The 22,661-nt window shown below is 33.0% G+C and overlaps 5 protein-coding genes across 7 annotated transcripts; 2 read left to right on the forward strand and 3 right to left on the reverse strand.

Annotated features, from left to right (window-relative positions):
* Positions 1-280: 280 nt before the first annotated feature.
* LOC8285756 (DNA-binding protein HEXBP) lies at positions 281-2,039 on the forward strand. The gene is given in 5 exon segments (XM_025159529.2): positions 281-340; positions 817-915; positions 994-1,146; positions 1,423-1,539; positions 1,672-2,039. Coding segments are annotated over 5 exon segments (603 nt in total). The 3' UTR covers positions 1,846-2,039.
* Positions 2,040-2,651: 612 nt separating this feature from the next.
* On the reverse strand, positions 2,652-7,603 carry LOC8285755 (rhomboid-like protein 15). 2 transcript variants are annotated; one of them, XM_048369810.1, is made up of 13 exons: positions 7,445-7,603; positions 6,956-7,121; positions 6,398-6,701; positions 5,985-6,017; positions 5,772-5,863; positions 5,587-5,660; positions 4,922-5,016; positions 4,783-4,852; positions 4,186-4,364; positions 3,657-3,714; positions 3,507-3,563; positions 3,170-3,244; positions 2,652-3,081 (listed from the first exon to the last, which is right to left on the reverse strand). In XM_048369810.1, exons 1-13 carry the CDS (start codon positions 7,466-7,468, stop codon positions 3,076-3,078), a joined length of 1,233 nt encoding a protein of 410 aa, XP_048225767.1. In that variant the 5' UTR covers positions 7,469-7,603; the 3' UTR covers positions 2,652-3,075. The 2 variants fall into 2 exon arrangements, with proteins under 2 accessions (XP_048225767.1, XP_048225766.1); XM_048369809.1 differs by lacking the exon at positions 2,652-3,081 and having other exon boundaries at positions 3,123-3,244.
* An 830-nt stretch (positions 7,604-8,433) lies between these two features.
* Positions 8,434-10,891, reverse strand: LOC8285754 (EEF1A lysine methyltransferase 1). Of its 2 annotated transcripts, none has more exons than XM_015726867.3 (5): positions 10,423-10,891; positions 10,178-10,336; positions 9,385-9,466; positions 8,924-9,097; positions 8,434-8,826 (listed from the first exon to the last, which is right to left on the reverse strand). In XM_015726867.3, exons 1-4 carry the CDS (start codon positions 10,747-10,749, stop codon positions 8,946-8,948), a joined length of 720 nt encoding a protein of 239 aa, XP_015582353.1. In that variant the 5' UTR covers positions 10,750-10,891; the 3' UTR covers positions 8,434-8,826; positions 8,924-8,945. The 2 variants fall into 2 exon arrangements, with proteins under 2 accessions (XP_015582353.1, XP_002531597.1); XM_002531551.4 differs by having other exon boundaries at positions 8,434-8,814; positions 10,423-10,890.
* A 2,708-nt stretch (positions 10,892-13,599) lies between these two features.
* LOC8285753 (pentatricopeptide repeat-containing protein At2g20710, mitochondrial) lies at positions 13,600-16,053 on the forward strand. The gene is given in 2 exon segments (XM_025159530.2): positions 13,600-13,981; positions 14,616-16,053. Coding segments are annotated over 2 exon segments (1,509 nt in total). The 5' UTR covers positions 13,600-13,675; the 3' UTR covers positions 15,819-16,053.
* Positions 16,054-18,362: 2,309 nt separating this feature from the next.
* On the reverse strand, positions 18,363-20,528 carry LOC8285751 (40S ribosomal protein S5). The gene is made up of 5 exons (XM_015726871.3): positions 20,372-20,528; positions 20,172-20,285; positions 19,025-19,296; positions 18,701-18,904; positions 18,363-18,614 (listed from the first exon to the last, which is right to left on the reverse strand). The coding sequence occupies exons 2-5, from the start codon at positions 20,274-20,276 to the stop codon at positions 18,560-18,562; spliced, it is 636 nt and encodes a 211-aa protein (XP_015582357.1). The 5' UTR covers positions 20,277-20,285; positions 20,372-20,528; the 3' UTR covers positions 18,363-18,559.
* Between the last annotated feature and the right edge of the window lie 2,133 nt (positions 20,529-22,661).

Genomic DNA, 22,661 nt, shown 5'->3' on the forward strand with positions numbered 1-22,661 from the left:
ATGGGATTTAAATCTCAGCAACAGTCATTTCTCTTTCTAAGTCTGATGAAACTAATGATTGGGAACTGATGATTATTGTCTTCTTGGAGCAAAATATAATGAGAACATTACCATTTTCCTGTAACCTGTTTCTTTACTGCACTTGAAGCTGTCTTCTTTGGAAGGCCAAGGTTGGATGCTGAGATGTATCTTCAGAGGCCAGGCAGTCCTTAGTCTGATGTTGGGCCATAGTTCTACACCATACAATAGCACTCCCTTGTCTAGGTTGCCCCCATGAAGAATGCATCAACATTGGGTTTCAGCTCCATTAGCAGCTGAGAACAATTTGTTGGCAGTAAATGTAAGTACTAAGGCCTGGTCCTTGGGCTAATTATTGATTACCTTGTGCTTGTATTTGAGGTTAACTACCAAAGCATATATACAAGGAAATGAAACAGGGGTCATGGAAGGATTTTGCTTCATTTTAAGAGTCTGGAGAAAGGATACCTTCAGTTGTTAAATGTACTAGCTAAAATAAAATTACTAAACTCCATATCAGCTGATGCAGTTGGTTGGATTACCAATTTATTAATTCATCTGTGCTCCGCAAACCATAACATAACTAGTATAGCCATTCTAGCCGATATCAAGTTCAGGTACAAGTATCAGATGGAAGCGATGTTTTTCATTTTTCATTTCAGTTTGCTTCTTTTTGAGCCCTTTTCTTGCCCTAGGTTAGTCACCGCAAATTTATTGTTTGTCTCTACTCTGGAGTAGATGATACAAACATATTAATTTATTTCATAGAGTGATGTATTTGAAGTTACTCTTATTCAGGTTGATATTCCAAAAGAAGTAAAGCAGGCATATATGAGTGAAGACATCGAAACAGAATCATCTCTGATAGAAGACAATTTTGTGCTATGACAGCTCCTTGTGAGTTAGTTTTCTATTTCTAGATTACCTCACTAAATAATTCTATGTTATGATAAGCAAACACTTTGCTCATTTTAGCGGAAACCAAGGTATTTTGATCCTGCAATGGAGAACTAGGTGACCTGGTCCTGTTGCGGGCAAGAAGGTCATAGGGCAGTGCAATGTAGAATGCAAAAGCGGGGGAAAACATGCTTGCATTGTGGCAGTTCTCAGCACAGGCGTTGTAGACAGGTCTAGTAATATATAAGCAATTATTAAGTTCCTTCATTTGCATAAAGTTAATTCTTCATTTGCCTTCTTGTAGATATTATTTCTGAGAGGTATGGAAGTCTTCTTTCTTATGATACCTGCTAAATTAGAGTACCTGAACTATCTCTTACATTACAGAATAGAAATTTTTGTGATCTCCTATCTTATAATTTCTGTTACAAATATGAGAAAAATACTCAAGTTTGTCTCACATTTTCATCCTGCTAAAGGATGTCTGTGATCTTGGAAATCCCACAGAGAAAGGCCAGGAAACACCAAGAAAATAAATCACATCCTGATGCATGTTTAAGATGTGGTGGTCCTGGGCATGAGATGTTTTCTTGTAGGACTGACTATTTGCCTGATGATCTCAAGGTAGATACATCATCTACATGCATGTGTAGATCTCTGTTCATTCAATTTTCTGCGTACCACAAAGTGTACGGATCAAATTGAAACAGTCCTAGCTGTCTGTCGAGTGACAGTTGATCTTTCTACTGTGAGCAGGAAATCCAGTGCTGTGTATGCAAGAAATTTGGTCATCTCTGCTGTCATGATTTTCCAGATTTATATCCAACTGAACTTTCTTGTTACAATTGTGGACAATCTGGTCATTTAGGTTCTGTAAGTTGTATATTTTACTTGTTCAAAACTGATGTTCAAGTACAACACCATGTGTAAATGTAAATACTTGAATCTGGAAAAAAAATAAAGCATCTAACAGAGACTATTCTGTAAGGAATGCCCCAATTTGTGTGGAGCAACCATGATTCAAGAGAAGCCTCTATTGTGTGCTACAGATGGAGAGCAAGGTCCTCTTGCACCAACATGCAGTAATCATGTGAAGGTTTGATGTTTCTCCAACCTTTACGCAAGTTTTGTCTGAGAAAACCTAGCTGTTTCTGGTTTAAGTAATCTATTTTTAAATTTCTTCGGTTGATCCATCACAGGAAGACAGGAAAGGACCAGATGATTTACTAACACAACCTCTAGGATATTTCGTAATAGAATGAGCATTTTCAGATCCAATTCCAGTCCTTATATCTTTGTATGAAATAGAAATTTACCTGTATAAGATTAAAAATACAATCATATAACACAATCCAGGTGAAATGAGCTGATAACTGTTGCATCTCAGAAATGATGTTATGCATCAAGCATCTATTCTTAATACTTATGCAGCTCGTAGTAATGTGTTTTTTCCCTTTCAGAATAGCTACGCAAGTTTTAGATGTGATCCTGGGACTCTTAGCCCTTGGTTATCTTCTAGTTCTGCAGCTCTTGACATGTACAGATTGAGGGTGCAAGGGGAGAGAACTTTGGAGGTTGAATTGACCCAAAAAATTGCAAAAATCATGAATCCAACTTATCATGCAGGCCTAAATTACAATATCAGCCTAATAAACTTTAATAGCCAAATATGCAGCGCTAAATTACATTTCTCTGATGGGGTTTGATGTAGCAAGTTTAATCTTCGCAGTCCAGAATAATATCAACCAACTTGTTTCAAGAAGAATTGCGAGCGTAAATTATTACACATTTAAACAGCCGAAAAGAAAGTTACATAAGAACAAATTGCTTAAACTGATGTGCTTTAAAAGAATCTACCATCGAATTGTTAGACAGAACTGAATCGTTTATAAGTAAAACAGCAGTCTCTTCACATTTCTGATTCTATTTCAGGATTTCATAACATTTTTACAAGTCTTCTTTTACTTTCTTTTAACATGAGTTAGTCAACTGTTTTGTGCTCAAAATATTCCCCCCCTAGTTTTGTTGCAAATGCTACCAATGCACAGTGTATCTACACAACAGGCTTCAAATGAGCACGTGAAATGGAACTAAACCAGTCCTATGGAGTTCTTGGCAAGATTCATATCTGAAGTGGTAATAAATAGGTTGTTTTGCAATTTATCCCTGCAAATCAATTGCCACATCCTTCCAGGTTAGAATCGAAACAACCAAAGATAAGATCTATTTTTATTAACAACCATCAGACACCCACTTGCTGGCTCATAAGAATTTCAACTGCTACATTAAGATCTCCATCAGCAGCTGCCAGTGCAATTTCTACTTGTGTCTGAAACAAAGCCAAGAAATTTATATCAGCATATGCACTACATCAATCTTTCCTCTCCAGCTTTCTCATGTTTTAGGTCGACCCTGTTATCTCAGTCTGCTGTATATATACTAAACTTTGCATCAGATATCGAGAACGTCATTTCCATTACATTTCACAATCTCAAACTCAAATATCTTGAATTTCTCATTCTCATCTATTTTTGGTAGTGGCAGGCAGAGAAAAATGGCTAAATGGGAGAAAGTATAATTGCGCTTTTTACCTTATCAAAACCCATAGATACAAGCTTTTGGATTTCTTCGTCAGAAGCAACTGAATCCTGAACCCAATGGAACATGAATAAAAAAATGTCAGACCCAGATCATATCAGGAAAAAAAAGAAGCTAAATCCTCTAAAATTAGTGCACAGAACCTGATGGTGCATGGGGCCCTCTAGAGCTGCTGAAACTGCATTATCTACTGATGACCTCCTGCATTTCAAGAACATAAGAGATGTGACCTTTTATTGCAGAAGAAGGAAAAGAATTTAGAAAACAAAACGACTGAATGGCCTTCTATAGGTTGCCCTGATAAAACAAAACATGTTAGTCCAGTGTATATGTGTACAATCATTATGAATTGGAGATCTGCAATTTTAGCATCTGTTGCGTTCTAGATTCTCAGCAAAGCAATTAAATGACCGCTGATTTTCATGACTTCTCCCTGGAAAACTACATAAAAAAATTTCAAATGAAGTACAAAGCTAATAATTTGAAGAAAGCGGACAAGTGCACTAGCTGAAAACTTTTGCAATGGCCTACAGTCAAACACCTTTCTCATTTTCTTAGGAACCCTTAAATTCACATTCCACATTTTGACCAAAAGCTAAGAATCATAAATTGTCATGGCTACGTGGCCTCTAAGATGATCTACGTGATTCATGAAAGAACTCTTCCTGATACCTTCCATCTGTTAGCCTCCCCGGTGTACCCGTTGCAGCCAAATTTGATGAAAGGTTGGAGTTACTATTGTCCAAGAGTCTAGCCTGCAAGTTTGAATCTGAGCTGACAGCAGGAATTGTTTGACTGCCAGTAGAGCTAAGGGTCCTTCCCCTCCCAGGAAACCTGTTATCTTCTGTTGACTGCACATTATCATAAAAGACTTAAATACCATTTGTGCAATTAAACTCGGCCCAATCTTTTACTAAAAGAATTGAGCTGAATACAAGGATCCTAAATTTAATACTATTTCTGACCATCCAATCAGAAAGCATCCTTTGTAGTTAACCATCTAACACTATAACCATCTGTTTTCAGTCCCTTGCCAATCACTCACACAACAGATAAACAAACAAAGTCAGTGAAAAGATAATCACACTTGCATACTCGCAGAAATGACGATGTAAAATTAAAATTCACAGCACAAACAACATTGTGACGTCACAAACAAATGCATAGAACTAGGTTTTGGGATCCATAAGGTATATTACAGCACTGCCCAATTAACATAAACAGTAATCAACAAGAACAAAGGACCTGCAAAACTGAATAATTCTGTACCTGGGAAGATGTTTCCCTCTGAGGCATCCATGAAGATAAGTTCCTCCATATATTTCCAGAAAATAATCCACTGCTCCATTCAATTTATTGAGTTAGAGATGCTTCAACAGTGAACTTTCTGAGTAGTAAAAGAATTTACCCAGTGTTCATATTTTGGCTGGAATATGTGGGTATGTACGCTGTAGGATTCCCGCCAGTGCACATAATAAATTTAGGCCGTCTAACACAAGAAGACTGAAAATCATAGATGAAGATATTATATTAGATAACTATACATAATAAAGATATACTCTAAATGGACATGTGGAAAAAGGGATGTCTGATGTAGAAATGAACAATGTGTTATTTGTAGATTGAAAGTGGAATGGATTCCTCAACATAGGAATTTTAGGAAACTTTGGTCAAAAGAACTCAATTAGTTGACTTCAACTAATTAAAGTCTGCACCACAATGGAATATTCCAGCAAATTAAATTGGTGAATGACCAGCAGGTTGTTACGATGGAAAAAAGGATTCAAGCAGTTGGGCAACAAGGATCAAGAAGATTGAGAGAGGGGGCACATGGACCTCAGAAATAGTCATGACACAAACATCCATCTTATAGGTTACATATTATTGATTCATCAGACATGTCATTAGTTGAAAAACCAAATTGCTTATTGGCACAAAGAAAAGAAGGAAAAAATAACTTACAAGTAACAATCCTAAGCCAATTAATTAGCAAAACTTTCAGAAGTACTAATAAATAAATGAAGAAAAAAAAAAAGAAGAAGAAGAAGACCTAAGTCCAGTCAATGCACTTACAAGCCAAGACGAGGCCTCAATGGAAGAATAGAAAGATGATCCAGGCATGAGGAAGTTGAATAAGCCATAGGTATCTGAAGCACCATAACGAAGGAACATGAATATGAACGAAATTTAATTATACAGGTAAGCAATATACAGAGAGGGACATGAGAAATACTTCATTGGAAACAGGGATTACATACATGCAAATCCAGACAAGATGCCACACAGGTGTCCAAGTAAAGAGACATTTGTCATTAGCAGCTGGAATACTACCAATAAGATAAAAGCATACCTGAAGCATGCAATTCAGTTAAGGATTACATATCTTCAAGTCAATGAGAAAGAATAAGATACCCAAGTATAATGTATATGTGTCTTTCTGTGTGTATTGCTGGAGAAGTTACAGCATTTACCACTTAGCAGGAACATTAAATAGACCAAACACACTGCAAAAGAAAGGAATGAAGGTATGTCATTGGGATAAAATAACTAAAGAAAGAAATAGAGTGGATGACAAAGAATTAAACTAGGATTTTTTTTCTCACACGAGCGAAGAAATTAGTCAAAATTAATACACTGACCAAATAAAATTGAAAAAATTCCACTACATTTTTAATCACGTAAAAGTATCAAAGATAGACTCTGCCTAATTTGATAACCAAGCTTAGTTGAGTTGAGTGAGAAGTATCAAAAGACATCTCTACAACCATGCATGTTTAGGCATGCACTGACAAGCTGGATATCCAGAGATGTTGAAATATTAAATTAAATAAATAAAAAAGATTAATGGCAAAAGCTTTCACAGAAAGAACCAGCATCTACAAACCTTCTTGACTGGACTCCACTCAAACTTGTCTCTATCACGATCATAGAAAATAATATTCCAGAGAAGCCTATTGCACACTCATTTATGAGATGCTGATCTGAATGGAAAGGATTATGGGCTACCAACGTCGCAATAAAAAGATGGAAAATAGCATTGCTTGTAGCTAATAAAATTGTCAAGTAAAGTAAGCGGACGGATCCCATGATTCTCTCTAGTTCAGAACCTAAAGGTACCAAAGCCATCATGTTGAAGAAGACATGAAGCAATGAACCATGAAAGAGAATAGATGTATAGATCCTGTAAACTGCAACACCAAAAGAGTTTAAAGTTAATTGTCACAAGGCTAGCATGAGTTTTGAAGGTAAATATAGAAGACTATCCAATCTTTTCCTAGACCAATATTGCCAATTTAAAAGTGGAATACGTTCAAGAGAAGATTTAAATACAAAACTAAACTGAGAATAGCAGTCTCTGCAATCTGACATTTAAGATCTCTTATTGGGCTATATACACCTGCCTAAATTCTAGAAGCGCACACAATATTTAACAAGAATTTACCTTGAAAATGTGATATAATCGCAGATGGCAAGAAGCAAATTTCGAAAAAGGAATCATATCCAATCAAGAGACAAGCCAAGTAAATAGTACCACAAACAATCACTATTGCAGAAGTTAGAAATGGAATGCTTTCCCACCATTGCCCCACTCTAGTAGGTAATCCTGCCTGTCATACACCAACACAAACAATTAAGTACTACATAACTAATCAAAACAAATCCAAAAGAAAAAGAAATCACAGATTTTGGCAAATAAATTATTCTAACAGATAAACAATGTCGTAACCCATCTCAGAAATACAAAAACAAATACACTTACAATAACGATCTGCAGATATTTCAATCAAAAGCACATTACATTAAGCTACTAACTAAGAAACGGTGAGTTTCCAGAAAAATGAAAATCATGAATTAGAGAATAACACAAAGAAACTCTAACACTAAGCATTGAGATTGGAGCTGTGAAGGGAAAGTGAGATGGAGAAGTTACCTCGGTGACAATGTTAGGTCTCATTTCTTGAGCTTGATTTTACCGAAAATACAAACTTTTCTATTTTGAATTTGTTTGATTTTATTTCAACTGCCACCCGGCGCTCGCTCTATTATATACTACAAGCCAAAACGAATTGTACTTGGGGTCCGGATTCGACCATTTTAATTCAACATCGGACCGGGTGCGGACTTTTCCCCTACTACGAGGAGTATTTGTTTATCTGATCCGATTACCCGTTTTGGCTACTTAAAAAAATAAAAATAAAAATGAGCACCCCAATATTTTTTTAAAAAAAAGTTGACTTGTAATTGTAAGAATCTCATCAATTAATATTCTTTTTATATTTTTATTCATCAATTTCTTTATGCAAAATCAAGTTTGATAGAAAAGTTATTTTTCTTTTTTAATGAAGCACCTATTGATAAAGCTTTTTTATTTTTTAGCAATTGCATTCTTTTTCTTTCTTTGCAAATAAAAAAAAAAGTTTATTTAGGAATTAAAGAAAAAATCTAAAAGTTAAAATTATACTCAAATTTAAATACACAAAAATCATCCAACTAAACATATTATATTTAATGATTAAACATTTGTGGACCTTGTTTTATGATAATTTAAGAAAATTCATAGTAGAGTTAAGGAATAATTTACTTTCATGTACCCATAAAACACATGACTAGTCTAGAAAAGTGTGGGAGGTTGCTTGCATCCACACCAAATCATGCCCCACACCCACAACACAACACCCTCCCTACCAGAAATCATCCCCAGTAACTATTCATTCATTAAAATCCAAATAAATGAAAAGAAAAGAAAACCCTAGATAATGTTGGTTCCTTCTTACAATTCAAAAGATACAAAAAATGCAAATAACCCCCTCTTTATAGTTTCATTACCATTTATTTCAAATTTTCAATATTCAAATATGTGCCTCAGTGCATAAGATATCAAGAACTTGCCTTGCACCTGCAAGACTAAAAGCTGCTCAATATTCCAAACCTCTTCATGTTTCTATTAATTAAACCTTTGAGCTTCTTTGCTCTTCGATGGGGAAGTCTATGACTTCAGTTTCAAAAATAGAATACAGTTCAAGAGATGCCACCGCCCATGGTTAATACAGATGCTTGCCTAAAATGGGCAGCTAACATCTGTTGGGCGCGATAGATAACTGCTATGGTATATCTAGAAGAGGTTTAAATCTAAAAGGTCATGGTAGATGTGCCTTGTGCACCTACAACATCAGTATAAGGCATTCAGACCACATCAATACACCCGGACTAGTCCATTCATCACGAAAGAAAAGCCTCCACCCAAAATCTTTCTCGTATAGCTTATAAGCTCACCATTAAGTCTGTGTTCTGAAGTTTGGCCTGTGAGATGAACTAATCCAAAGTAAGACTTTCAATTTTATAATTCCACAGAATAGTATCTTTACAAGAACAAAAGTAGATTGGAAAAGTCGCAATAAAATCAACATACCAGACCCATGAAGTAAAAGCACCTATTGCTCTGGCTCCCATCCTCCTAATCTTGTCCCAGGGTTATAATTCGTGAACAGCCTAAACTCGTTCCCAAGTTTGCTAGAGTGTTGAGGCCTAAAACCACATGGATGCAATCCTAGGAGCTTAGCAGCCCTATCTCTCTGCACCTCCCCTGCAAGCCATGAAATTGCAATTCATTAGATTTGACAAAAAAAAAATTCTAAGAATTAAAGATGAAGCCCCCGTGGATAATAGTAGATATCTGGTTCCAAATAACTCTAGATTCTAAAGAACCAAATGCTCATTCTTCTGAATATGTTAGATTCAGCCAGTACAAGCTGCCAGACTTTGCAAATGAGCAACAGCTACAACATTAAAAGCAATTATAATCTAACCACAACAACAACAACAAAAAACTTACACACACGATATTAAGTGAAAAGAATGATCAGAACTTACCTGTGAGTAGAAGCAAGTGGGATTTTCCAGGTTTTGCAAGAAAAGCAATTGTTTGAGTGACCTTTTCCAAACACTCCTTACTCTGTCACCATAAACAAAGACTAGCTAAATCAGATAATCACCTCCTCGTGTGATATTAAAACAATTTGCAGTTTAAAATATCGAGACTGAGGGAAAACAAAAATCAACATGACATTCCCATGCTTTCACATTGACGAGAAACAGGTCCCATCACATATATGCAAAAGGATGGTTGAACCCACTCCAAGAAATCTAAAACCTTTCTGCACCATACAACACTCAAACAAGAAATGCATAATCCATGTTATTTCCATGGTATTAGCACCCAATACAAAATAAATGTCCATAAAACAAACCTGAATGAAAAAAAAATTAAGGAAGACTTGCAAACCAAATCATTAGAAAATGAAAATTGTTGAAAGAACAGAAAAGCATAGAGAATGTTATCAAATTCTCTTAAATCAAGTCATCTATCTGAACAAAAAACATCAAGTACTTCTCTCACAGAATTTACTAGAATCAGGAAGATTAGGCCTCATAGCAAACTAGATATATCAATTTACTTATGTAGATATATCAAAATTACATAAAACTCAAAATTAGTTATCAATTAACTTAAGAACAAGAATAACTTAACATTTTTTACCATAAATAAATAACTAAACTAAAACTTTCCACAGAAATCAACCAATTAATATCTCAAAAATTTAATTCTTTTCTTAAGGAAAAAAAAAAGCACATACACACAAGATTAAGCTCAAAAAAGTCTAACCAGGTAAGGAGGGTCAGCAACAACAACATGAAAAGAATGCTTCAATTGAGAATCCAACTCTTCAGGCTGATTATAGTCATAGAAAGTAAAATCACTTCCATATTGCTCAAATCTCTTATCATATTCCAGCAATTGCACACTAACATTCGGCTCAATTTTCTACAAAACCAAAAAAGAGAAATCAATAAGACAATAAAAATAATAAAATCAAAATAAAATATTCCAAGATTAGAAATCAAACGAACCTTCATATATGCATAAAGAGTAGGGCAAGCAATGCAAGCAGCTCGACGATTAGAGTCACTGTTGCCTAGTAAATGAATAACCTCATTAGCTATAGTCTCTGCAGTTAAAGGATCGTACCAGAACTGACTAAGTCTCCAATCTTCTGTCACTAAGCTCACTTTTTCTTCTTCTGGTTCTTCAGTTTCTTTAAAGTTTTGTTCTTGGAGGAACTCTCTTAGAGCTGCCAAAGCATGTGAGCTCAGCATTGGCGGCTCATCATCATCCTCCTTGTCGTCCCGGCTTAGAACGGTGTCATTTACTGGTTTTGTTAGATTTCCGTCGTCCATTTCTCTGGAGCTAAGCTCTACTGTTGTGAAGCGCCGCCTGGAGTGAAGAATAGTTACCAGCGAAGGTAATTTGGAGTTTGGGTTGTTTTGGGAGATGGGTTAGTGTAGTGATGCTTCTTGATTAGATATACTGCTTCACTAACCGCTATTAAACTTCTCTCATATATATGATAATGCCAAAATGCAATTTTAAACCTTTAAAATTTTCAATTTTATTTTATTGAGAGTTTTTTTAGTTTTTATTATATTTTATTAAACTGTTTACTTTTGTTATTGTCTGTAAAAATAAAAACATAATAACTCAATAGAATAATTAAAAATTTATAAAATAATGTATAATAAATTTTTAATAAAAATATAAAAATTTAATAAAATAAATTAAAATTTTTAAAATTTAATAAAATAAAGCAAAATTTAGAAGTTACCTATCATAATCATAACATATCTATAAATATGTGAAGAAGGAGGATAGACACATCTACTGAAATAATTTTAATAATTTTAATTAATTAAATCTTTTATAATTAATTTTATTAATAAAAATATTAAAATATAAATATAAATTATATAAATCTAACTCCTATTAAAATAAATTAGTATATTTATTTAATTTAATTGTGTATTATTTAATTTATAATTATTTGATTAGAAATCTATTAACGAGTATAAACAAAATTGATAGGAAATCATTTAGATATACTACCCCAATAACCCCAATAACTGAATTATGATACTAAATTTACATTAAGAAAACTCCTCACAATCAAATACAATCAAGGATCTCCTCAAGTGAAGTAAGGGAAAACTAGTTTCAAAAATGAGACTAGCATTTGAATTCAACTCCAAACATCACAAACTGAGTATGATCTGATAAGTTAAGAATCAGACACAAGATTTTAGTTAGAGAACGCTACAAACTAAAAAAAATAGTTTGATAAGATCAAAGTTCATGCAAGAACTTAATCAAAAACACTCACAAATAGCAAATAAAAATTATCATTCATCAATTTATTTTTACAAATGAATTTGCCTTTGATATTTATAGCCAAAACAAGATAAAGAAACTTAAATGGATGTCTTTTGAGCTTTCCCACGTTTTTTCCTTTAGTTCCCCTTAAAACTCATTCAAAGTGGCTATTTTACATTGATGACACTTATTTTGTAACTTCCAAATAACAACTAATCATGTGCATCCATTTTGTAACTCCATATACAATACATATAACTCACACCTAATAAAATAATTCTTAATTAAATAAATATAAACTAAAATAATTATTTAAGCTAAAACCCAAAAAGATAATAACTCATATAAATATGAATTAAGCCCAAAAGTCTAATCATGGCTGAATGGCTTTTATTCTTCAAAATGGGCTGAATGTTTCATTATAAGATTAGACTCTTGTTTTCATGCATGAGTTGCATTTCCATTTTGGACTTTCTAATGCATGCCTTCCCAATAGAATCTTATAGCAGCCTTGATTCATATCAGACGTTGCACCCTCATTAAATGCAAAAATAGTCATTTTAACAACTTTCATAAATGCAGCTTCACGGGCGTGAATAACTTTTCACGGCCGTGAATCATCGGCACAAAATGCAGAATTGAAAAGCTGGAACCCATCATGGCCATGAATAATTCTTTACAGCCGTGAAGATTACTTTCACAACTGAGAACTTTGTTCACGGTTGGAAACTCAGGTTTCACGGCTTTGGGAACTTTGGTCGTGAGCTCTTTTGTAATTTCTTTAATATTTAGAGAGTTGTCATCATTCACAGGCATGAACATCTTCTTCACTGCTGAGAAAATCTCCTTTGTGGATGGGAAGATTTGTTCACGGCTTGGGAACTTTTCAAATCTCTTTTGTGGTTTCTTCAGGTTTTAAGGAGGAGATTATTTTTCATGGTTGTGGATATTTCTTCACTGCCGTGAATTCTCGTTTTCGCGGCTGGGAAGGATGTCGTGAATACTATCAAGGTTTCACGACTATAAATAACAGTTCATGAGCGTAAATCTGCCATATTTTAGAAGAATCAATATTTTTTTCTTGCATAAAAATATGCAATTATAAAAATTAGTCATTTTTATTGTTTGTAACCATCAAAATATGATTAATAATCCTCAAAGTTCAATATATATATTTTATTATATAAATAATAACAAGTCAAATTATTCTGATTTATGGGCAACATATATTTAAAAAAAATAATTATTACTAGATAAACCTCATTAGAAGTTTGTTTCTTTTCAATTAAAATTTATTTACTTCTCTTACATTGAAGTCTAAGTAAAAAATAAAATAAAACTTAAATAATTCTTTGAAAGAAAAACAATTATAAATTTGATATGAAAGTTTTTTAAAATTTAACTTTTTTCATTATAATTGAATGCATGAACTCATAAATTGTATTCATACAAATTCCTTTAGTATATTATATACTTGCATGGATAAGATGAGTCTCCACACTAGTTGAATGTAGGATTGATTATATAAAAATGGTTTATTAAATTTATTTTACCGTAAAAAAAAATTATACTTGAGGCCTAATTCAAGCGGTAAGAGCATTTACTTTTGGAAATAAGAAGTCTTGAGTTCGAATCCTTTTCTCTGTACTAGATGAGGTTTCACTTTCATGGCGAGTGTAAGGGGACGACCACCTCTTATTGTTTAGTCAACGAAAGTAATCTCCTAAAATCACTTGTTTGGATAATTTAAAGATTCTATACCGAATTGTAATAAAATAAAGTTCAGAGACTCAATAATTACATTTTAAAAAGTTCTGGCATCAAATTGTATTTATCCCTCAAAGCAATGTAAGCCTAGCATCTTATTGGTCCCCTCTTTTAACCCTCTCTTCTCACTGTTTCCCTGAAAACACTACAAGCCATCGTACTGTATTTCCTTTCTCTTAATTGTATGCTGGAATGGAGCTTACTAAATTGAGTACTGTACTTAATACAGACACTCGATTGGGTTCCAGAAATGAATTAATGGGTTCCTCTTTGTTTTACTCAACGACTCCAACGTCTTCTCAGAAATGGTTTAGAGAACGAGGGAAAGACAATTTAAACCAACTTTACCGCCGCATTTCACCGGTTGGAGATCCGAAAGTATCGATTGTTCCGATTCTCGATCAGTGGATTGAAGAAGGAAAATCTGTTAATAAAGATCAGCTTCAAGTTTTTATCAAGGAACTTCGCTACTGTAAGCGTTACACTCACGCTCTTGAGGTACTCAAATTATCTTTTATGTGTGTGTGTGTGGTTGGCCGGTTAATTTGCTAATTTATGGTTTGATTGAATTATGAATTACTTCGATTTCGAGTTAAATATTATATTTTATTTGTTCGCTTTTGAGTTGCACCTAGAACTCTAATTTTTTTTTTTTAATGGTGGGTTATGTTTTATTTCTATGTTAATGGCTCCTAGAAGTCTAAGTTTAAAATTTTCTATGTTGCAGTTGCCCAACAGAAAATATCTCATGTTGGTACTTGCAATAACTGCTTTCTCTAGTTAAGTCAATAACTAGGCATGTCTAAAGGGCAACTATTCCGATTTTGTGTTTTGCTATCTGGAGATGTTTTCTATTGATAAAAATTCATAAGGGATTTTGGAATCTATAGGACTGAGGAAATGTGAAACATATGGGAAAAAGATTTTCAAGGTTAAAGCTAAGTTTGATGATATTTTTAATGCAATACTCTTATCTTGTGGTTTCTAATGTTGTGTCATAACTTATGTATTTGATTACTTTCCCTTAGATCTCAATGTGGATGTCTGACAAAAGATATTTTTAATGCAATACTCTTATCTTGTGGTTTATAATGTTGTGTCATAACTTATGTATTTGATTACTTTCCCTTAGATCTCAATGTGGATGTCTGACAAAAGATATTTTGCACTTACTTCACGGGATGTTGCCATCCGACTAGACTTGATGTCAAAAGTTCTTGGCATAGAACAAGCTGAGAAGTATTTTGAAAATGTTCCACAAAAACTCAAAGTTCTTGAGGTTTACAATGCACTTCTCAACTGCTATGCTTATGCAAAATCTGTTGACAAAGCAGAGGCAGTAATGCAGAACATGAGGGATTTGGGATTTGCTGGAAAGACCTTGACTTACAATGTTATGCTTAATCTTCACTATCAGACTGGAAATTTTAAGAAGTTGGAAGCCCTGATGCTTGAGATGGAAGAGAATGGCATTGCTTATGACAGATTCACACTGGGAATTCAACTAAGTGCGTATGCAGCTATTTGTGACATTCAGAGAATGGAAAAGATTATGTCAAGGATGGAATCTGATGCAAATGTTGTTACGGACTGGTGTAATTATGCTATTGTGGCTAATGGGTATAGAAAAGCTGGTCTCATGGACAAGGCTTTGGAAATGCTGAAGAAATCTGAGGGACTTATTACGGGTAAAAAAAGAAGTAGCGCATACAATTTTCTTCTCACATAATATGCTGCAACAGGGAAAAAAGATGAGGTCTGAAGACTTTGGGAAGTTTACCAGAAGAAAGAGGTGGTCTACAATAGGGGGTATATGATCATCATGGCCTCTCTGCTGAAATTTGATGACTTTGAAAGTGTAGAGAAGATTTTTGAGGAATGGGAATCCCGGAAGCTAAAATATGACATTCGCATTCCGAACATCCTGATTAGTGCTTATTTGAGGAAAGGCCTAATGGAAAAGGCTGAAACATTTGTCAACAGGGCAATATCTGAAGGAAGGAAACCTGATGCAATTACATGGTATTATTTGGCAACTGGGTACCTTCAGAATAATCAAACTGAGAAGGCAGTGGAAATGATGAAGAAAGCACTAGAGGTTTCTGGATCCAAGTTGAAGTCAAGCAGTGAAAGTTTGGCGAGTTGTCTTGAGTACTTAAAAGGGAAGGGAGATTTGGAGAAAGCAGAAGAATTGATAAAATTACTTCTGGATAATGACATTATTTCCTTAGATATTCAGGAAAAATTGTTGAATAACATTAGAGCTGAGAAGTCACAGTCAGATGCTATCAGTGCATTTAGTGATAATTCTATATTTCAAAGCGAGTTGAGTTAGTAGAGTCTGAGGGGAATAGTAGAGTTTTGTTATCAAAGTTAAAATGTTGAATGCAAATCTGAAAAAATATTCTTCAAACCTAGAAAACATGTAGGGATTCATTCAGGGAAAGATATGAATTGTTAACCGGTTTTTGATAGCAATCAAGCATCCTTCTATTTCAGGGAAAATTATGTATGAATTGTTATCTCAAGTTCTCGATCTTTCTGAAAGTTGCAAGGAATATTTAAACGAATACGAACAATGAGAGATATAAAACCTAGGCAAGTTTAGATGTTTTGGTAATAGTTATGCCTGATCCAGTTGCGAGACATGCATCCTTGAAGGGAAGAAGTCTCAAGCTGACAAATGTTAGCTTAAGCCGAATTGTGGTTCTGCACCAAATTGATGCCTTCCTCTGCCATGTTCGTGAAGCATTTGCTCCCATCTCGCTTGTGGTAATTACATGATACTTTGGAATTAGTAAGCAATCCATAGTCAAGATGGCATTACATGGTATTCACATTGTACTTGCATGCTAGGGCCATTCATCATGAATTACATTCTTCAAGTATCAATCGTCTAGCTTTCTGTTCTTTGTTTCATTTTTCTCTTTTTTAACTGGTTCATTGTCTACCTCGAATTTGTGATCAACACGACCCTCTTCTAACTACTAGGAGTCTCGACGATAGCTAGAGCTTCTGGGTCACCATAGCTGAAGAACAAGATTGAGAATCAATTGCTGCATTTGAGGATCAGCACAGAATGGTCATCCTCATTTAAGAAACTAAGTAGGTGGTTGTAAACAAACTTGGAGCTTACAGGCCAGTTGCACCTAGTAATGACTGATTTTTCATTTTTCATTTTTTTTTTTCCTTTAAAAGAATGAAACTGATCCATAAGCCACTTTTTTCCTCACAATAAATTTAAACTGGTAAATATTTTTCAAATTATCCTAATATGACAATCGTTTCTCAAAGTAACTAAATTGGTAATATTTTTCTTTTTCTAAGAAAACTGCATTCAATTGGAAAAAAGAAAAACCCCAGTAAAAGGATTTGAATAATACATGCAATTTTGATTTGCATGGTGCGATGTTCCTTTGGTCACATCAAACAAAATCGAATTTAAATGGTTAATTTGAATGCAAAAGGAAAAGTGCAGAAAATAGAAGAAGAACAAACAAATTTTATAGCAGTTCGACATGGAATTTGTCTGTCTATTCCTCAAGAGTAGCTTGGGATTTCAACTATCAAACCTAACACAGATTCACTTGCCTATGTCCACCCTTATAAATGACCGAAGGGACTGCGCTTACAGATGAGGAAGTAAGCCAGTCGTTTTGAGAAACATTAAATAATAAATATTTTTCCAATTGAAGCTGCTCATTTTATTGTGTCTGGCATAAGCGTGCATTTCCTTGGCAAGCCTGTGAATCTTTCTTCCTTGCGCATAGATTTGTCTCCAGTATGCAGAGTCATGTATTTCCTATTGCACAAGCATGCTTGATACTTTAAACCAATGTCATATGTATTTGGATCTTCTCGCAAATTCCACACACTAGGTGTGGTCCTTCAACACACGGTTGGGCTAATGTTTCCTCTAGAACACACAAGCATGCCTTAGCTGTGTGCCGTACTTGGACTGTGTCTAGTGTGGAGTCTGAATTTGCTCCTTGTCCGATGAGATTGCTAAATAATTCTCCAGAATGCGCAGGTGCTCCTTAGGAAGTGAGTTAGATGACATTTTATTTCTTCAGATACAGATACTCGGGACAGATAGTTGAAATCAAAGTCAGATGTACTCGGTGCATTCAGTTATAATTTTGGGATTCAAAGTGAGAATGTGCTTTGTGTTTCACCAAAAAAAAAAAAAAAAAAAAAGGTGAGAATGCGCTCGAGTACTCGAAACTTTCAGGAAATAATAGCAATTGCTTGTCCAAGGAAAACTGCTCAATACAAATCTTATAGTCCGAACCCAAGCGCCATGGGGGAAGTGGCGTCCAAGCAGGATATGATACTCATCAACGGAAAACTTCGTATAAATTGTTAACCATAGGTATCGAGCATCCTTCTGTTTCTTCATCTGATACGGGGAAGTATAGACGTGGTGATCTAATCCGATTTCAGTTTGAAACCTCCACCAACCAGTACAGAACTACAATCAGACAGTACGATTTCAATTGAAATTAAAAACAGAAACTGGTTCAGAAGAAATTTTGGTTCAAGAGCCAGAGAATTAAAGTTCCAGTTCTAAAGCTGGTTCAATTAAAAAAATATTCATTTTGTCTTCCATTTTACAGTTTCAACAGTACAGAATCAGTAAAAAGGGGAAGGAAGTTCTCTATCTTTTAGCGAGTCGAATTGTATGTTCAATCGAATATATAGAAGCTAGGCAAGTCTGGATGCTTTGCTAATAGTTATGCCTAATCTAGTTGCCAGAAGCAAGCGTGTGGTGCCCTTGGAGGGAAGAAGTATCAAGCTTTACCAATATAAGCTATAGGCAACTGAGCAAATGCTGCTATATTGTGATACTCATGCCACTGCAACTCAAAAATAGACATACTTGGCACTTTATAAGTCACTACTCATTCTTAATAATATCATAAAAATCCAAACAGAGAAAAATGAAACAGATCTTTAACAAAAATAACTAGCCAAACATCAATAGTATGTTCTAATGTTTAAACCAGACAAAAAAAGAAAAAAAATTTCCTGAATGACATGCAAAATTCCCGTACACTGCCATCTTGTGTGAAATTCTCAACGATTGGCCTTAGCAACTCTTTCAATTTCATCCTTTTTCTTGATAGCGTAACTGAAAAGTAGAGGTACAACTATAAGTAAACACTACAGGTATTACCCATTCAAAAGATGATAAAGAATGAAAGACGAAAATCCAACCTGTTGGAAGAGCCTTTTGCTGCGTTGATAAGCTCATCGGCCAAACATTCAGCAATGGTCTTGATGTTTCTGAAAGCAGCTTCACGAGCACCAGTTGTAAGGAGATAGATGGCCTGGTTTACACGCCTAAGAGGAGAAATATCAACAGCCTGACGCCTGACAACACCAGCAGAACCAATACGAGTGGCATCTTCCCTTGGCCCACTATAGTAAGATGACAAGAAAATAAGCACCAAACAGATTATCCAACCATTTCCAAGGGTCCTTCAGAAAATGTAAGATATAACTATACCGCAGCACAAGACTATATACTCAATTACAGACCTGTTAACAACAGCATCCACAATAACTTGGATAGGGTTCTGATCAGTCAGAAGGTGGATAATTTCCATAGCGTGTTTAACAATCCTAACAGCCATCAACTTTTTCCCATTGTTTCTACCATGCATCATCAATGAGTTGGTAAGCCTCTCTACAATTGGGCACTGGGCTTTCCTGAAACGCTTTACTGAGTACCTTCCAGCAGTGTGTGGAACATAGGTTGCATGCTTGGCTGGTTGTACACCAATGTAGTCACTCAAGGAAATATCATTCACCTGATTCAAAACAAAACAGTCAATGCATAATCATACAGATGGTTAACATCATAAAAGAAGTAATCTTTAGACTGACTCTTAACACATCAATTACAAAGAAAATGGCATTAAATACAGCAAATTTAATTTCTGTAGTCTAATCAAATAAAAGGTAAAAAATTCTTCATGGTAGATTGATCAAGTAAAACTCTTATCTATTGACTGAAAGCAAACCAATGGAAATGATTATTGCAAAACCAATCCCTTTCAAATCAAAAAATATAAATATTACATCTCCAAATCATGAAGCAGATCTTATAAGAGCCTATAAGAAGTGCTAAAAATTACAATAGGTCAACCAATTGGGTAATTGCTCAAGGCACAATATTACCAATCATTTACATAACTCATGCACAGTGATTATATAAACAGAAGAGAACACCAAGAGAAACAAACATATGCACATTCCTCTTTGTGTGTGACTAGTTATTTTGAGTACCAATGACAAAATAATGCAAAAGTGAGACCCTGCACATGACAAAGAATTTTTGTACCACGTCTATAAGTTGCTTAACCTCAACAATGAACCAATTATGTCAATCTAAACTAAACTAACTTATTGAGCTTTTACAAGAATGCTAATAAAACAAAATAGAATAATTTATTCACATTTTCATTAACCAAAATTACGGTTTTACTGCCAATTCAATTGTATCAGCAAGATTTCCCAAGTACAACTTAACTGATCATTTACGTTCTCATGATCACATCCAAGTTATTTATTATAACAAAACACACAGAAAACATACAATATAAGAACGACACCGTAATAACACAGATCTAGATATACAATTGCTTACAAAAATATACTTCAAAAAAAAAATACAAATATTAACCTGAACGTCCTCGAAGGTCCAGCGGTTGAACAATTTCACTTCGTTGTAAGGTAGAGTAGGCTCTGAGCTAACCGGAACCGGCGCTGCCGCCACTGCTGCTGCCATTGCTTACCTCTAAAATAAAAATAAATAAATAAACTAGACATTTTATTACAGTTACTAAAACAATAAGATTCAAAAGCGCAAGAGAGAAAGATAACCTGTGATCGGGCAAGCTTGAGATGGAGAAAGAGTGTAATAGAGTAGATATCGTGTTGCGGCTCTGCAACTCGAGTAATAGAGACACAATTTTAACAAGAAACCCTAATTTATACTAGTCCAGATTAGGGTTAGGGGTTTTGTAGGGATTATTTGGTGTGGAGGTGCCTATGATTTCACTGTGAGATTGCGCATAATTGGGCCTGGGCTTTTCTTATATATCTTCCTCTCTTTAAGTTTTTTCTTTTATTTTGTTTTTATCTAATCAAATAAACATTGTTAGGGGTTGTAAACGGCACTTTTTCATAAATTTATACTTCCTTTTTAAAGTGTATTTTCTTAAAAATTAAAAATATTACTTGTTTATTTATGCAACCCTTATTATTGTTTCAATTATAAAATCAAGTTTATAGATATAACTTAATAAATTTTCTAATATATAATATTAATTTATAATATTTTAAAGAATAACAAAAACTAACTATTTTTAAATGTCCTTAATTTATTTTTTAAATTTTAAAAATTATCTTAAAAATATTTATTAATTTAATTATAATATTATATTTAATTAATACTATCAATATAATTGATATAACTATTTTTTATAATTATAAATTATTATGTAATTAAAAATATTAATTTGTTAGTGAATATAATATTTAAAGGTATTATTTTTTATAATTAGAATCATTATCTATTTAGAAAACTAATTTATTAGTTAATATGTTATTAAAATATAATTAATATACTTTTTAGATTTAACTAGAAAATTAATCATTATCTAATTAGGAATCTAATTAATTATTAATATGTTATCTTTTTGGGTTAAATTAGTATTTAATTAGAAAAGTAACTTGTTAATTAATAAATTAATATAAAAAAACTATAAAATAACACATAAACTTGAATTTCATGTGTCAAAATAAATACACACATGTCAAAATAAAAATTTTATGTGTCAAAAATTAAATATACGTATAAAAAATAGATTTCAAAAATTAATATATATATTACCAATAAACTTATTATCTATTTTTCAAAATTCGTCGTTCTTTTATATTAAGCCTATCAAGAGAAAAGTTAAATTACTTCACAAAAATCTTTAATCTGTAAGTACAGAATACTTATTAAATAATATAAATTAATTAATTGTAAATGAGTATGCATTAAGCAATCAAAATTATTTATTAGATTAAGAAGACAAAAACAATGTAATAAGTAGACTAATTCGTGGGTTAAATATTTATTTCGATCTATTTGAAAAATATTTGAATTTAGATAATATCTCTTTTCTTTAAATACATTCACACTTAAATATAAAAAGTCTAATAATTTTTAAAATAATTAGTCGAAGTATAATGAAATTAATCATAATGAAACAAAGTAAAATCTAAATTTAAAAAATCAAAATTCGACTAAATTCATCTCGACAATTGAGTAGGTCTAATTAGGAATAATAAGAAACAATCAATTCTTTAAGGATTCTGCCATAGCTAAAAAAGCATGATGATGTTCACAATGATTGTGCTTAACATGGGAAAATCTTTTGACATATTTTAGATTATCAGGTTTTTTATGCATAAAATTTTAAATTTGATAAATTTATATTTTTCGTCCAATATTTTTATGTTCAAATTCTCTTAATTAAATTATATTTTTGTGCGTACACATTAAATAAGTCGGTTAATATATACCTTAAATGACTAGGGACCGTTTAATAGTAATAAATTTATAACATTATTAAAGTTAAAGTAATAATTTATATTATACAAATATAAATAAAGTATAAAAGTATTAAATAACTATATCGGATTTTATGTTTTTTTTTAAAAAAAAAAGGTCTTATAATAGTTCTTATGATATCTTCATTAGAAAAAACACAAATTTATCAAATTAATATTCATATATGATATAAATTATTTATGAAAGTTAATATTAAAATATAATTTAAATTATTAAATATCCAATAAAACATAAACTAACTAACTAACTATATATTTATATATATATATATATATATATATATATAATCTTATTTTTTAATTGATGCGATAAATATCGGGAGATGTACAAAAAAGCTACCTTGTGTGATAAAATGATATATTATATTAATAATTTATTGCCAAACATACTAACACCTTTTATTGGCTCTAATATGGTTTTATATTTTTGCAATTTGATGCTTCGTGATTTTTTTATAATACTTTTAACTTTATGTGTTAATCTTTTAATATTTAGTGCTAAATCAAATTAATATAATAAATAAATTATAAGATAAATTCAATTTTAATG

Source organism: Ricinus communis, chromosome 10 (genome assembly GCF_019578655.1).
Source record: "Ricinus communis isolate WT05 ecotype wild-type chromosome 10, ASM1957865v1, whole genome shotgun sequence".
NCBI lineage: Eukaryota > Viridiplantae > Streptophyta > Magnoliopsida > Malpighiales > Euphorbiaceae > Ricinus > Ricinus communis.